The sequence below is a fragment of the Centruroides sculpturatus genome, unplaced genomic scaffold (assembly GCF_000671375.1).
Source record: "Centruroides sculpturatus isolate CEXI.00-Female unplaced genomic scaffold, Cexi_2.0 scaffold91, whole genome shotgun sequence".
Lineage (NCBI taxonomy): Eukaryota > Metazoa > Arthropoda > Arachnida > Scorpiones > Buthidae > Centruroides > Centruroides sculpturatus.
Window position 1 is genome coordinate 854,617 of NW_019384299.1, and position 16,527 is coordinate 871,143.

Genomic DNA, 16,527 nt, shown 5'->3' on the forward strand with positions numbered 1-16,527 from the left:
TATTCGTTTGTTCGATAAGCCAGTAAAAACTGTAGACTTCTCTAAATGTATTTTTAATTAATAGATTATCTAACGCACTTAATAAATAAGCAAATTCAATATAATTAACTCCGTTATATTAGATTTAATAGATTCTCTACACCCTCTAAATGCCAATTCCCGCTTCGATAACATCTACTAATTAAAATATAATGTATCTATTAGCCGTAACTATCTCGTTATAATTTTCAATATTTATTTTATATTGTGTACTAATGTTAAATTCTATTCTATTTTGGTTTCCAAATTGCTTCAATTTTATGAAAGATTCGATGCGAGATTTAGGATTTTCGTGTCTTTTGCCAGCTTTACTAAAATTATTTAAATCATCAAAGCCAATCTCATTCCACACGCTAATTTTATTTGAAAATAGTAGGCAAGGCCAACTAAACAATTTTTGCATTTTTATGCATCCACACAGCCATTTTATATCTTCATAAATTTTATCGTGAAAATGTCGAACAAATTTTTTTGTCGACGTATTTATATTTAATTTAGGCATTGCTCTTTCTCTTTTAATGATGTTTTCTTTTTCATTATATGGTCTCGAGCTAAAACTTTTTGAAATAAATTTTCAATATTGCAATTACATTCTAAATTGCTAACCATAATATAAGGGCTAAAATTAAAAATAAAATTATAAAAACTTACTTGGTAAAATAAAATGTTTGATGGATATACAATTATACATACCTGGTACAAAATATTCGATTGTATGAATATAGTTTTGTGAAGAAACGGTACATAAAAATAGTATAAGATATTCTTTACTTTTTAAATATTAAAACAATCTTAAATTAAATTAAATATTAAAACAACTTAGTTAAAAGTGCTCCCTATCAGTGACTCGTGGATGGAATCAGAGACGATCTTAGTAGGTGCGCGGTGCATGCGTGCCTGCCAAATCCTGAGGGTGCCGATACCGGTTAACGTCAAATGAATATGCCTCTTTTGTCGTATCACTAGTATATCGACAGGGTTGTTGTAAATTTTAAATGTTTCTCATCATAGCTGTAAAAATCTAAATACGTTAAACTTAATAGATTGTCCGTCTTTTGTTTTCTAATTAATTTGTTTTAGGACCAGGTGTCATCCACGGAAATTTCCAATTTTTCGGTCACTCTCGTTGAACTGGAAAAATTTCTGTCTTTATTACATCTAATACAGTATTTTGAAGAAATCAGTCCCCGCTGTACTTGGCTATAGATTGGTTTGGTTAAGCTTTTGTTTAAATAATATTCCAGCTCTTTCATCAGGGTTTTGTTTATGCCCCCCAATTCCCTAATCGCTTAATTATTTAACTACTTCTTAAGTAGAAATACAGTCGACCCCCTATAACACTGTTGATTTTTCCGTTTTATATGAATTCCGTGTTGTACGAGTAACTTAGATTTTACAAATACATGTGCCAGGCTGTGAACAGCTCACGTATTTGTAAAATCTAAGTGACTCGTACAACATGGAATTCATATAAAATGGAAAAATCAACAGTATTATAGGGGGGTCGACTGTAGTGTAAGTCGAAACCGGTTACTTTGTACTCGAATATTTGTAGTCTCGGGAAAAAGTGGAAAGACAAATTTTTATGACAACGGATACATAAATTGTAAATTTAAGGAAAATAAATTCTAGAGCTTTTTCTGTACCTGGTGCATCTCTCTCATTCATTAAATTTAGTTGTAAATGACGCTGTCGAAGTAACTTAATTTTTTAACATTATACAAGAATTATACACGTTTTTTTCTACATCCCCTTAAAGATGGGATGTACAAAATCGTAATATCACTGGTTTAACATTGAAAACCGCGAGTAATATAAAATCGGACAGCGGAATAAATATATCAAATATTTTAATGGATTTTTTTAAACTCCTGTCAACTATATAGAACTATCGTAAAAACATACCAGCAAATTCTTATCAGTTGGGTTAAGTTATAAATCTACTTGCGATTCAGGTAATTGGGTGAGGGCGGCCAAATATCTAGCGGGCAGGCAGGCGGCTAAGAGCCCGGATCTGGTCCTGGATAGAATTGGAAGCGTTATACGTGTATAGCTTCCGCCCAAGGTCATAGGCTTCCACCGGCTAAACCGGGTGAGGTTGGTGCTCTGTAGGGTTTCTCATTTCCCGGGAAATTTGCCTCCAGCGGGATTACTCCACGTAGATTGAAGATAGATCTAGACATGTGATAGATATGAATAATGCATGTTTGGTTTTATAGATAAACTAAACAAGCTATATATTAGGGCATCTTGCCAGGTGAGTGCGAGCACCATTTAGACTTCACATTTTTTAATTTATTGCTTGATTGAGAAAGAAGGGCCTCTTATATATATTTTAGAGCCATTACAAGTTTAAATTCAGCTCTGGTATAATGTATTTTTAGAAATATATTCCTTGTAGTGCACACATTATCATCATAAATATTTCTTATTTTATTAATTTAATATTAATATTATATTTAGATATAAATGAATGCTTTAGAAACAATGGTCATGGGCCTTGCAGTGATAAATGTACAAATACCAAAGGAGGATATTTTTGTTCTTGCACAATACCAGGAACAATTTTGGGACCAAATAATCACACATGTGAAGGTAATAAAATTCAATTATGGATCTGTATTTGACATTTTAAACAAGAAAAATTAATATAAATACATTATATATTTTATATATATTTTGTATTTCTATTTCAGATATTGATGAATGCAAAGAAAATAATTTTGGTTGTTCTCATATTTGTCACAATGCCTATGGTAAAGCATTTTGCTCATGCCCTGTAGGATTTATTCTTGATAATGATGATAAAACTTGTATTGGTAAGTTCATAATATTATTTTAATTTTTTAAACCTTTTGAAAGTTTTAAAACTTGTTAAGTATAGTCTACAATAACTATTTTATTGTAAATAATAGAGACTGATTATTATTAATAATTAGAGACTGAATATTAATAATAATAATTAAGCAAAGAGTGACCCACAAGCAGTGTCTGATCCAAAGTGTGAGTGGCTGCTAAATAGTACCTGTCCCTCATGTTAGGAGTGGTTAATCTATAAACACTTGGCTTTATGTGTATAAGCACAATTTCTATGGAGAAAACAAAAATGGTAATAACAGCATGCTATCAACTCAGATGTTGCCTGGGTTAACAAAATTCACATTTATGGGTAGGCAGAGGCTTATGTTCAAAAATACTGCCACAGTATCCCTTAGCCACCAGTGATGAATGCAGCACTGGCTCAAGTATGGCTATGTATCACAGACACATTCATCATCTCAAAAAACACACAGTGGACAACACATACCAGCCCAAACAAACAAAGTGTTTCAGCAGCAATCCAGCCACTAATCAGAAGACCAGAAAACCACATCAACAGCTGAAGTGGACTCAAGAAATGAATGAATTTATTTTCTATACCTACTACACCAACAATAAACTTAAAACAGACATGAGTTTACAGACAGTTGCTACATGATAAATTCACACTAAAATACTACCCACATCTCACTGTTACAGAGCAAAGTATTGTTGATCAAAAAGAATTATTATATACAATGACCTTATTCAATAAACAATGCTTGAACATATCAAATAACATGTTGCACAGAAAGTACAGTACATTACAAACTAGATCACATAATTGATTAGACACTCATTTAAGTCATCCTGCACCTTTTAGTACTTAGCATATTTTTTAAAACTGTACTCTGGTTAAAAATTGCGAAATTAGAATGCACACTTTTATTTATCAGAAAAAAAGTGTTTAAAAGAAGTCATTTACCATTAAAATATTCTACATGATTACATGTAATAGCAGTTTAACTATAATAAAAGCAAATAATAATTACAGAACACAAATACAGATTCCAAAAATAGAACCCTTATGGAGAAGCATTTTGGCCAGTAAAAAATGGCTTCAGAAAGTGACATAATAATAATGAAAGCAGACAAAAATAGGACTTTAGTTTTAATGGAAAGATCATCTACCTTTTTCAATTGGACACACTATTCACAGCACCTGAATGTGAGGGACTGGACCTGATGAATTTTGAGAGAAAATTCGTTTTTCGTCTTTCAAAAAAATTTTTTTTATTTTATTACTGGAGAATGATTACATCTCTCTCTGTAGTTGTTTCCTTTCCCAGGGAACTCATCGAATGTGTCACTGGGAACTAATATAAAAAATTCCCGATTGGTGAAAAAAGATAACGTGATTTGGAGGTATAAAAAAGAGTGGCTTAGGAACAAGGAGAGAGTCCTAGAGTTTGCCAATCGCCTTCCTTGAGAAAGGATATTTGAGTGCGCTTCCCAATCGCCGATCCTGTCCGCACCATCATTCCCCCCGACTGTTGCTCCTTTTTTTTTTTAGACAATTGAGGTTCTCTCTCCAGGAACTCTATACGGGTTTCTTTGTCTGGAACAGTGTTTCTCAACCTCTAACGAATCGTCGCCCCTTCAACGTAGTATCGCCCCCTTCACTACAAAATTCCGATGCCGAGGGACAAGGCTAACGACAAATTCGTACTGCATTGAATAGACTAGTTATCAGTATAATGTTATTTGTTTAATTATTGTACGATATAATGAATAAAATATCTAATTATTCTTAATATAATGTTTTACGATATCGCCCAGAAAATTGTTTTTTGGTCCCCCAAAATATAAATTGTTGCTAATTGCCCCCTGAACATGGAAAAACGCCCACATGGGGGCAATATCACCCCCGTTGAGAAACACTGGTCTAGAAGCTTGAACTTTTCGCACGAACTTGAACTTTTCTACCTGGGTGCATCCGCTCCATGAAGTTCAAGAATTCGACGAAACAAGGTATTTATTGCTGTGCAAAAAATAAATGTAAACTCTCTCTCTTGGTCAGGAATCCGTTAACCTCTGATGACGCTATATAGCTATAGATACTTCTTAACTTGCTACTAGAAAGCTAAAGAGAATTCTCGGTTACTTTATGTATTTGTGTAAAGATGTATATAAATAAACGGGTATTTTTCGTTCTAATTAAGTAGTAGTGTGCACTTCTTCCAATCTGTCATCTCTCAATCCTCCTCCATCCCAAATCTGATCACCTGCTCATGTGACCACTTGTGCAAATTCAGAATTTGCGGCCGTTAAGGTTTCTGTGTCTATCCTAGAAGACACAGTGGTGTCGGTCCTGATGAGGCACTAAAGAGGTGCCGATCCTCTGGTCACATGAATGTGAAAAGATAAATAACGATTCTTAGACAAACTACAAAATCAAGCCACCAAATTTGCACATACTCACATGACTAAGATTTTCTATTTAAACAAAACAATTTTAAAATATCCAGACACCTCAAGGCTTTTTGCATTCATTAAAACTCACAAACAAGACCAACATAAAAAGATGTATAGTTAATAAAGTAAAATCTCATATGCTACTTTTGGAAAGAGAAGTGCACACAACATATTGACACAAGTCTCAAAGATTGAGTTCACCTGTGCAGACACACAAAAATTGGTGGCTAAATTGTGAGAAATTAAGGTATTTAATGATGAACACATTACCATTTTAGAATTTGTCTCACTTTATCCCCAATTTGATTGCAACCATGTTTCTGTGCCCTACATAATTTTTTATTAGAATATGTTCAGAGAAGCCAAGCACACCACAAACACATTTTAGAAATTACCAATATCTAATGGTGTATTTCATTGGGCTACAATCTAAAAAAACTGTAGATATATAAATTCTCACTGTTGTGTGTCCGTCTGTCTTTCCTTAACCTCTAGAATGGAGTTAAATAGATGAAAGACAGAACCAGATATGAAAACCTTAGGTACTGAAGGCCCCCATTAACCATATAAGAACTTCTGATGCAAACCAGAAATCACGTTTTTTTAATTAAAAAATTTTCTCCAGAAAAGTGTTAGATAGACAACTGGCACGACTCTATTGTTAAAGGAAAAGTATGATGTACAGGAGTAAGCCACTACTAATTTCAGGTGGAGAGCGTATATTTTAAATTGAATAAATTAAAAATATGATTAAAAATTGCATCCTGGCATTGTGACGACGTCATGATAAATAATCATTCATTCTTCAAATAAAATGACAACACTTTTTTATACAAAAACATGGAGTACTTATGGGCAGTTCTCTTTCAGGAGACATTTGCAAATTATTGATAAGGACCCTGGAAAAGAAAATAGTACCTAGGTTTCTATCGAACATCATTCTGTACACAAGATAGATAGATGTAGATGTGTTCGTGGCATGGAAATCTAAACCTGTTATAAACAGAAAATTTAACAACAAATCATATGGTCGCAAGCTACAACTTGACAAATTCAACAATCATCAGTGCGGTTCCTTGAATATCAGATTCAGAAATGAAGGAATCACCACCAAGGTATACTATAAGCCAGATTATTACCTGTTTTTCATACCAGCACATTATAACAACCCCTTCTAGTAAAAAGTAGCAGCTTTTGGGGTGCTGGAAAGATGTGCTACATGCTTTGTACAGATATGGAAAACACTAAAAGAGAACTTAGACAAATTGAGAAAATCACGATCACACAAGATTATTGCATAGCAATGGCTCAAAAGTTGTAGGTTAAAAAGCAATGGAATAGAACAACTAACCAGAAATTCTACTTCCAACCAACCTGAACCCATGCCTATTATAGTGGATTTCAATCCCAAGCTAAATTCAATTTATAGGCAGATTGAATCATACTTAAATGCCTGCATTTGCTATCACTGAAATACCATGATATTCAAAGTATTGTGCAACAGCAAAGACTTTGAACCCTTTAAGTTTGAATAAGACATTTTTTATTTTTAACAAGCAATTTCTTCCTTAATATTTCAGAAAAAATAAATATAAAAGAGACAGTATCTAGCAGCTGTTATCAACAAATGTTATACACCTTTAAATTGTAGATAGTTTTATTATTCATAAAATATAATATCACTTGTAAAATTAATTGACTGTGTTTTTATTTTTATTTTTGTGTCTCTTATTGAATTTTCTTAGATTATAATGAATGTGAAATACCAGAATTTGCTCAGACTTGTAAAGAAAAATGTATAAATACAGTTGGAAGCTTCCATTGTCAGTCAGTTGAAGAATTAAAAGAAATTCCAGATTCTACACCAGCTTCAAGATGTAAGCCTGGTTACAAGCTTACTGAAATAGGAACGTGTAAAGGTGAGAATTAGCATTAATGTAAAGATAAAAATCTACATTAGTATAATAACAACATTAATATGAAGGTATTGGAATGATATTTTCATATTAATTCACATTCTATCACATATGTATTTGGTAGATACATGATGTATTTTTTTTATTGAATTTCTCAAAAATAAATAACAGTTGAACTTTGTAGTATTCCTCAACTGATAGGTTCTGAAGTAATTTCTACAGTGGTTTTCAAGTTTGAGAAATTTTACGAAAAACAATACCTTGCTACCACCTGCAGTAAATTCTCTCACAGCATGAGAGTGCTGTACTCTTGATTGTTGTACATAACAGTCACAATTCGATAAAATAACATTGTAGAATATTTAAACTTTACCACATTGCTACACATTCTGTCTTTTTCTCTTGGTTTCAATGACCGGACCAATTCCAATTCATTTCAAATAAGTCATTTCAGCTATTTTCTCGCTTTGGTGTTATTGCCCTGCTTTCTCACAATCAGAACATGATAAAAAATTTAATATTGATACAGTAGAGCCTCGAAAACTCGGCACTCGATAAACCGGCACTCCGGATAACTCGGCCACACCCTGGCAGGGCAAAAAAATCCTTAGTTAATTAATTTTCATGATAAAGACAGCTTTATGCCTCATAAAGTATTTTTCTGAGGTCTGTCTTATCAGGTAAATTACTGTACACAGTGTATTCATTAATTTTCATTTTCATGTAGTAAAGGCTCTATGTCATCATAAAGGACGTACTTTTCCTTTGTTTAAGGGTATTTGGGCAGTTTATTCTTTGTTGTATTCTCAAGTAAACAATACATACAAGTACAGTACAGTATTTTCTGAGGAAACACTCGTACTTATTTTTTTCAACCCCATTCCCGATAACCCGGCATTTTCACAAACCCCGCCACCCTTCGGTCCACATTAGGCCGAGTTTTCGAGGCTCTACTGTACTTTCAATTTTGCAACAATTAAAATTTATGTTCATTACATAGCAATACATTTAGTAATTGTGACCCAAACATTTATTTGGTAATTTTATCAATATTTTTTAAATTATTAAAAATAAATTTATAGAATTCATTACTGGCAATACTAGTTGTTAAATCTAAAAGAAAACAGTCCCCTGAGTGCAAGAAAACAATCTGTTAGTCATTTGACCCACTACTAACAGAAAAGGGAGTTTTTGAAAACAAAGTAATAAAATGATTAACAGTTTTGTGAGGTTGCTGATGGGGTGGAAATTTCAAGAGAGTCAATGGGTCATGAAGGGTTTGCATGTGGGTGATCGGCACTGAGACAGACTACGGTTACAAGAAACCATTTATTTGACACGAAAAAACTTACAAGATTTCTGCAATCTTGGAGGTTCTAAGTCAGTAGCAGCCTCTGGGTCTTCCTTTCCTTTTCAATATAGTTCAAAATGAAGGAATGTCCCTGGTTTGCAAATGACAGTTCCCTCGATGTCTTGACGACTCCAGGACGATGTGGTAGACTTCTAGTGATGGGAAGATGTCGATTTGAGGTCGGGAGAGGGAGTTAAAGATGAGCACGAGACACACACAAAACAACTGGTCCTTGGAACTTTCAGGAGAAGCCATCGTGTCCTTGAATTCCCAGGGTTTTATTAATTTCTGTCCTTGATTGCCCATTCCGATTGGTTTTTTTTCCTAGTTCTCGTTTTCTAAGTGGTTGACCACTTGTTACTATGTGTAACAACATCTCAACTTAGATTGCAGGAGAGGTCAAAATCGAAGTTTAATTCAATCCTCAACCAGAGATGGTCTATGGACTTACATTTTTCTATTGTTTAAAAGTTTGCATCGCATTTTCATACAAAAAATTATTTCTAGCTTCTTTTTGTTTCTTTAAAAAATAGTTTTTTTAACGCAAATTTCAGTGAGGGTTTAGACAGAGCCTCACAGTTTGTTGTCCTTCATAGTATGGGGACCAGCAGAGTCTATTACTTTTGCAGGAGAAAATAAACAAATCTTTTACTACCCTAAAGTTGAAAATTCAACAAATCTGATGTCAATAAGTGAAAGCTGAAGTGATTTATAGTGAATTGAAATTTGATAAGTTTAATTTTTTGCATTTACAGATCAAATTAAATAAAATATAAATAAAAATCTAATTTTTTTAAACCCACAAGTACTTTATACTGTTAGATAGTCGAGAATATGTAGAAATCAAAGATATAACCACAGTCAAGCATATATATCTGTAAAAATATAAAAATTGCATTAATTTGCATTATGTATCCAGCAAATACAATGCACTAAGTGAGCTTTTAAAACTCTGTGCCTAAAGGGGAGTTAATTAATGATAATTCTTCATGTTACAATATAGAGGAAGTGGCCAAACTCCACTTTTTTCCTGTATATTTTCTATTTAAAATCGTTTTCATTTACAGTGCAATAAAATGAGTTCTTTTGATATGTTCATGGACAACATTAATTTCATATTTTCAGAAAAATTACAAATTTTTTCATGTTTTAATAGACCATGTTGCCTAAAATTAATCAAAAATGATGCTGCAATCAATTTGTTAGAATTCAGCATAAAGTATCGCATTACCTGAATTTTTAACATGACATGAACCAATATTTACTTTAATTAAGGAGAAATAACATTATGCAAAAATAACATAGCATGATTTTTGTGTTACATGGAAATCCACTTTATATTAATTAATAAAGAAACATTTTCTTTCAAATTTAATATAAAGTATCATTTGATATGATTAGTGCTATCTGTCACATCAGAAAGCTATTTTATGATATTCTAATGTCATTTATTGTAAGTTAAAAATACTATATTAACTCTAATTTATTTTCATAGCAGCATTAGTGTGTTTTGTAAACATGTCATTATTAAAATTGTTTTTAAATTATTAATAAACATTTTACAGATATTAATGAATGTGAATCTGATCGATTGAACAATTGTAAACACAACTGTACTAATACTCCTGGAAGTTTTCAATGTTCATGTTTGTCTGGATATCGCTTACTCGGCGACGGATCTTGTGAAGGTATGTAGAAATAAAAATTTAATTTATAAATTTCAAATCTAGCATCTTTTATAAATAATTTATTCTTTTCAAAAAAATAATTATTTCGTATATAATCACCCATTATGGCATTCAACCGACTATCACTTTACCCTGACATGGTGTATATATACATATATAAACATCTTGCAACCCGATGACGTTAATCATAGTGGATGCATTATATAGGCAATGGGCATACGAGTCGTCCCCAGTTGGTGCCATGAGTAACCGTGGATGGTTATATCAAGAATTAAATATGTCTGGAAGTGAAGAATTGCTCAGGGTCTAGGTAGCATAACTGGTAACACATGCGCACGGTAGGCAGGAGTTGCAGGTTCGAGTCCTTCTCTGGACCGATTCTTTTCTTCCAGAATATTCTAAGTTATTTAATTTATTATAATTATAAAATTTAATAAAGGATGGTGCTTAACTCCTATCTTTAATACTTAACTACATACAATTTAAATTATATTAGTACTGAAAAAATAACCTGATAATTTACGGCAATCGTTTGGTTCCAATTAATAATATCGGGTTGTGAGATGTTTATATATATAAGACTAATTTAATTAGAAAGTAATTTGACTAGAGATAAGCGGTTAGGCTACCATCTTGTGATAATTTTAAAAATTATAAATAAATAAATAAAATAATTTTTAATTTAGAATGTTTTGGATGAAGAAAATCTGCCTGGAGTGGAATCCAAACCTTAAACTTATGCTTACAATGCAGATGCATTGCTGATCTTCACTTCCAGAATTTTAATTTAGATATAAAATATTATTTATAATTAGTATTTTAGAAGTCTATATATTATTACTTCCTTATTTATTTATTTATATTTTCTTTTTGATGCAAATACTTTTACAGATATTGATGAATGTGAAGATAAACAATTACATAGATGCCATCATTATTGTGTTAATACCGTTGGAAGTTTTAACTGTACATGTGCAACTGGCTTTGAGTTATTTAAAAACAAAAGTTGTAAAGGTACAATAAAATTAAATTAAACTTTTTACATATGTTAAAAATATTTAGTATTAAACTTAATAATGTTAAAGGATAGAAAATTACTTTAAACAACTATATTAATGAGTATAATCTGATTATTATACTGGTTTCTAAAGCAAAAAACTTAAACTTTGTAATATTTAAAAATTATTATTATTAAATATTAATTTAATCAAATTATTATTCAAATTACATCAACAACTTAATAAGAAAAGGGATCAAATAGTCATCTTTTTTTTTCTACCTAATCTAACTCTATTCTAGAAAAAATTTTCTAATTGAAATAATGTGATTTTCTGGGCTAAACTGGAAGATTGTATATACAGTAATACCCCGAACTTACGCGATATGTGGGACTGAGCGATAACCACGTAAGTTGAATTTGCGTAAGTCGGGGTATAATTTCGAAATTTGTGTAAAATCCAAGTCAGATGTATGTAATAAATGTTAATAAAAAAGCTAATAAATGTTCTTGTTAGTCTTATCTCGTCTTTTGATTCGTTCAGTTACAAGAAATCACCACATAGAGTCTCTCAAGTCTCCATAGATATAACAAACACAAAAATAAATAACTCAAAATAAATTGTAGCTATGTGTTGATTTCTCACAACATGTTCGAACATGTAAGCTGAACAATAGTGTGGGGGGAGTGAGTAATCAAGAGTCGTGTGGTGCTCAAACAAAAGACGAATCGATGAGATTTGAAAATCTCGTAAGTCGGGGTAGTGTAAGTCGAGATATTACTGTAGTTAATTGGAGCATCCGGCTCCTAATCTTTCCATGTCTGGTCTTGACTTTCATCTATCTAACTCCATTCTCAAGATTGAGGAAGGACAGACAATGGAAGGATGCCAGTGGGAATATATAAATCTGAAATTTTAAAATTGCAGCCCAATTATTGAAATTACATCAATGACTTAAATTCTATGTAAAAACATTTTTTATAAAACAGATTAATGAAATTACTATAAAAATATTAAATTCTATAATATCTAGTAATTAATTTCCTGTTTAATGTATATAGTATATTGATATATACATACATATATTCACACCTTTTCCCTTTCAGGTTGGCAGTGAACGCACTGTCTCCACACTGCTCAACCCAAACTACTTCTCTCACTTCTTCCACACTCATTGAGGCCTTTTGTACACATTAATGCTGACTTTGTCCATACATACTCATAATATCCTTTATAATCAAATCATCTCAAAGCAAAAATGGCCCTCTGGGTTTAACTTAGAGATCCAGGATTGAATCCTGGATCTCTCAAAGCAGTGGGCTGACACCTTATATTATTTAATACTAAATATTATAAAATGTTTAAAATCTGAACTATTTTAACTACAGAATTACAAGATTTTTAATTTGAGTGAAAAAAACAGTATATTGACATTTTTGAGACTTAGATTTTACAGTTATGATTTAAAATTAGTACTTTATTTGTTCAATATTTTCATGTTTATTGTTTTTAATTTTGTCCTCCTCTTTAGATATTGACGAATGCAGCATTAATAATGGCGGCTGTTCTTATTCTTGTACTAATGAACCGGGAAGTTTTCACTGCAATTGTCCGAGAGGTTATAAATTAGACGAAGATGGAATCAATTGTATCGGTACGTATTCCGGTTATGCCTATGCGGTACCGGAAATGTACGTTTTATATGTACCTAAATAAAAGATTGTGTATCGGTACGTGTAAATATTATTCATAATTATGCATTTGTTTTGCCATTATTTGCCATGTTAGAATTATAATTTTTTTTATCATTCAAAGTACCGGAACAGTTTCTTATTTCACAAAAATACAAATATTCTGATAAGTTTACGAATAGAAATTGATTTTAATAAGCTTTTTTTGTAAGAATAACTTTCATATTAGTTTTCATTATATTAATTAATTTGTATTTTTAAATTTTATTTATTAAAATAATAATATATTCTAAATAAATTAGCAATATGTTATATTATACTATTTCATTTATAATATAAAATTAATTTTTAATTAATTATTTTAGATATCGACGAATGCTCCATATATAAAAACGTCTGTCAGCAACGCTGTATTAATACAAAAGGAAGCTTTCAATGTGCTTGTAATGAGGGATATAAAGTATCTGAGTCTAGTCCTTACATGTGCACAGGTAATGTAATGTTAACTATGCATTAATAATAATAAATATTAATTTTATTTGTAGATTGTTTCAAATCAGTTTCATTTGTGCCATTTAGAAGGATAATTATTGACAATTACATATTCAAATGTATATGTAACTTGTGCTTTTACTTTCCTGGCTGTTATGTGATATACTATTTTGTATCATCTGTTTCTAAATTAATAAGATTCTGGCTTATGGTTTCATATGCTTATTAATTCTCAGAATACAATGCCGTTTTGCTAATCCAAACTGATTAAACTGAATCAATTTTGTTCATTTTGCTGCTAAATATTATGGTTGAAAACAAAAAGAAATCTTAGATTATTTGTTTTTAAATATGATGATTTATAAAATTAATATATACATATGAAGCAAATATAGTATAAAAATCGTAAAAAATGTATGTATTTGTCTATAATCCTCTTAGACTTCCTTTTATTTATATATAAATTCGCTAATCTGAATGATCCCCACAGTGATGATTTCGGCTTAGTGGGGATGCAATATATTTAAAGCACTTTTAATTTTATTGGCCATCGAAAAAAATTTTATTTCAGAAGCCAATCTAATTAACTCCGTACTGTAATGTAAATCCACCAGCGCACACTGCAGCATTGCAATCGCAGTGTGCGCTGACCAGTGCCTTGTGGATAATGGTAAATTATTTAATGTTATCTCATCGAAAAAGTTAAATAAAAGAAATTAGTTAGTTACAGTCCAAGTGCCGCAGAAGTAAGTATACTTGTGGGATATTGAACAATTGTTTTAATTTTGGTGGCAATTGTTTTTAGAAAAAAAAAAAGTTATGCCATTATACCAAGATGGATGAAACTAAAAATAATTTTTTTCATGCCTCCTATTAAACATGAATGTATATTATTTTGTCACTTTTCTCCACTCTTTTATTTTATAGAGTTAATCAATTTGGCAAGTGAGCAGCACATATAAGGGGCATTGATGCTACTCAATTTTGGTGTGCAGAAATCGAAGTTGGGGAGATCAAGGAAGGAGTCGTGAGTCACATCATGTATCGAGTGGGGTTGAACTTAAATACATATTGAAACTGAATACAAAATTAATAAAAAACTTCATTACTGTATTGCACAATAAGCTGATACTAATGAAGATTTAAAAGTGTTAAAATCTGTTAAAGCAGGTTTGTCAAACTCACTTAAACAACAAGCCATTAATGCGACTGGTAAGATTCACAAGGGCCACATCACATTTACAAATTTTTTAAAAATTATAATTTGAAGTGAAAATGCAGGAATATAGATAGGGCAATTAAAATGCATTATGTAGTTCAGTGAATTCAACTCAACAATATATAATTGCTATAGTATTGCTTTTATTTAAACATTTAATTTATTTAATGTACATATTTATAAAACTAAAATTAATTGTTTTCACTGGAAACTTGCAAGCACTATCTTCCATCTCCTAGTTTTCCAATATATGGATTCAAAGAGTGAGAACAATCTTTATTATGGTAAATAGACGTTTATCAGTTAATCTTGATCTGTAAGCCATTTTATTTAATTTCAGAGAAATCACATCGGGGGCTGTCAGTTTGACACTCGTGTTAAAGAATACTTTTTATTACTTTGTTTAATTTTATGTTTTTATTCTGTTCTGATAGATATGGATGAATGCTCAGAAGGCAGTCATAACTGCAGTCATAATTGCATTAATTATCTTGGTGGATATTACTGTACCTGCAAAAATGGATATCGTTTTTCTGAAAATTTGAAATCATGTGTAGGTAAGACAGTTTTCTATAAAAGTAGCAATATAAAAACACATTGAAAAATTTTAAAATAAAAGCTTTAATTGTAATAAGAGTTTTAATTTTTAGAATCCTATTTGCTTGTATACATTTCTAAATTTTAAAATCTCATTTTAATTCAAATTTTAATAATTTTCCTTAGAAAATTTTTGAAATACATTAGACTCTTGTTAATCTCTCTGTAACTATGCCGATTAGAGGGGGGAATTTTACTCCCTTGTTCAGGATGGTCTAGGGACCTTGCGTATGTGGGTGTCGATGGTGGAGGCAAAGAGAACAAGTCTTTTACAAAAACTGTTTATTTTGTCAAAGTTTATGCTTACATCAGTATTTGACAAAGTCCAAGAGTTAAACATTGTTCCGACAGCAGTGTTGATTTGAGTCACTCTTCTGATGTCCTGATGGGGCAGTGGCAAGTTGGGGCCCAGTGTGTGTAACTAGTGTATACGATAACTTTTGTTTTGACACCACTCTGTGATGGCACAGAGAGAAGGTTGTGAATGACAGAGGAGGAATGCCCATCACATCCTTGAATAGCTGTGTTTTATAAGTTTTTCATTCTCAGTTCATTTCCTAATTGATGCCCCCCTATGGTCTCCCACTTGTCTCCAGGTGGAATTTGAGACCAGTTATGGCCACGACAGTGGCGTAGCATGGATGTCAGCTGCCCGGGGCAGAGGAAAATTTCGCTTCCTCCTTATTTAGGTATCTCAATTTAAAAGACTAAAATTCAGTTTCGTCACAAAATAAGTAATGAAATATTTCATATTCATTTCAATCAGTCCAAATCATAGGTGCGACAAAAATATGAAATGAAATGGTTCAAATTTTTACAAGATATTATTATTATTTATTGTGAAATTTTGCTGCCCCTGTCGCCCCCACTACGCTACGCCACTGGGCCACAAGAAAGGTCTGCTTGGGATGGTTTATCCAACATCATCCTTTCCTTTACTAATAGCAAAGGTGTCAGTCTGGTGTCTCCATCTCAACATCGGTAAACCTGACACCTTGCAATGCTGTATTTCTCCGCATTAATAATTTTTTTAGTTTTAAATTTTACAACTTTTTTTTTTTCATTCAAACTATTTCCAGGACCTCTCACGTCCATTCCATGTGCAGAGGCATGTTGGATTACTGAGAGTATATAGATCTAAAGCCTGCCCAAAAGCACACAAAAAATGACATGATCTGTTGCTTTTTGGTACAAATTCGTTTCGGTGGCATGTGAACAAATAGTACAACACCCCAAAATGTAACACTGTGCACAGAAAAGAA

At 31.7% G+C, this 16,527-nt stretch overlaps 1 protein-coding gene across 1 annotated transcript in view; it reads left to right on the plus strand.

Moving 5' to 3' along the window:
• Positions 1-2,242: 2,242 nt before the first annotated feature.
• Positions 2,243-16,527, plus strand: part of LOC111631703 (fibrillin-1-like) — a 40,537-nt gene continuing 26,252 nt past the window's right edge. Inside the window, exons 1-9 of the mRNA XM_023376040.1 lie at positions 2,243-2,296; positions 2,424-2,634; positions 2,736-2,858; positions 7,059-7,232; positions 10,146-10,268; positions 11,160-11,282; positions 12,798-12,920; positions 13,323-13,448; positions 15,103-15,225. Coding sequence (XP_023231808.1) covers positions 2,243-2,296; positions 2,424-2,634; positions 2,736-2,858; positions 7,059-7,232; positions 10,146-10,268; positions 11,160-11,282; positions 12,798-12,920; positions 13,323-13,448; positions 15,103-15,225 — 1,180 coding nt within the window. The remainder of the gene's footprint in view (positions 2,297-2,423; positions 2,635-2,735; positions 2,859-7,058; positions 7,233-10,145; positions 10,269-11,159; positions 11,283-12,797; positions 12,921-13,322; positions 13,449-15,102; positions 15,226-16,527) is intronic.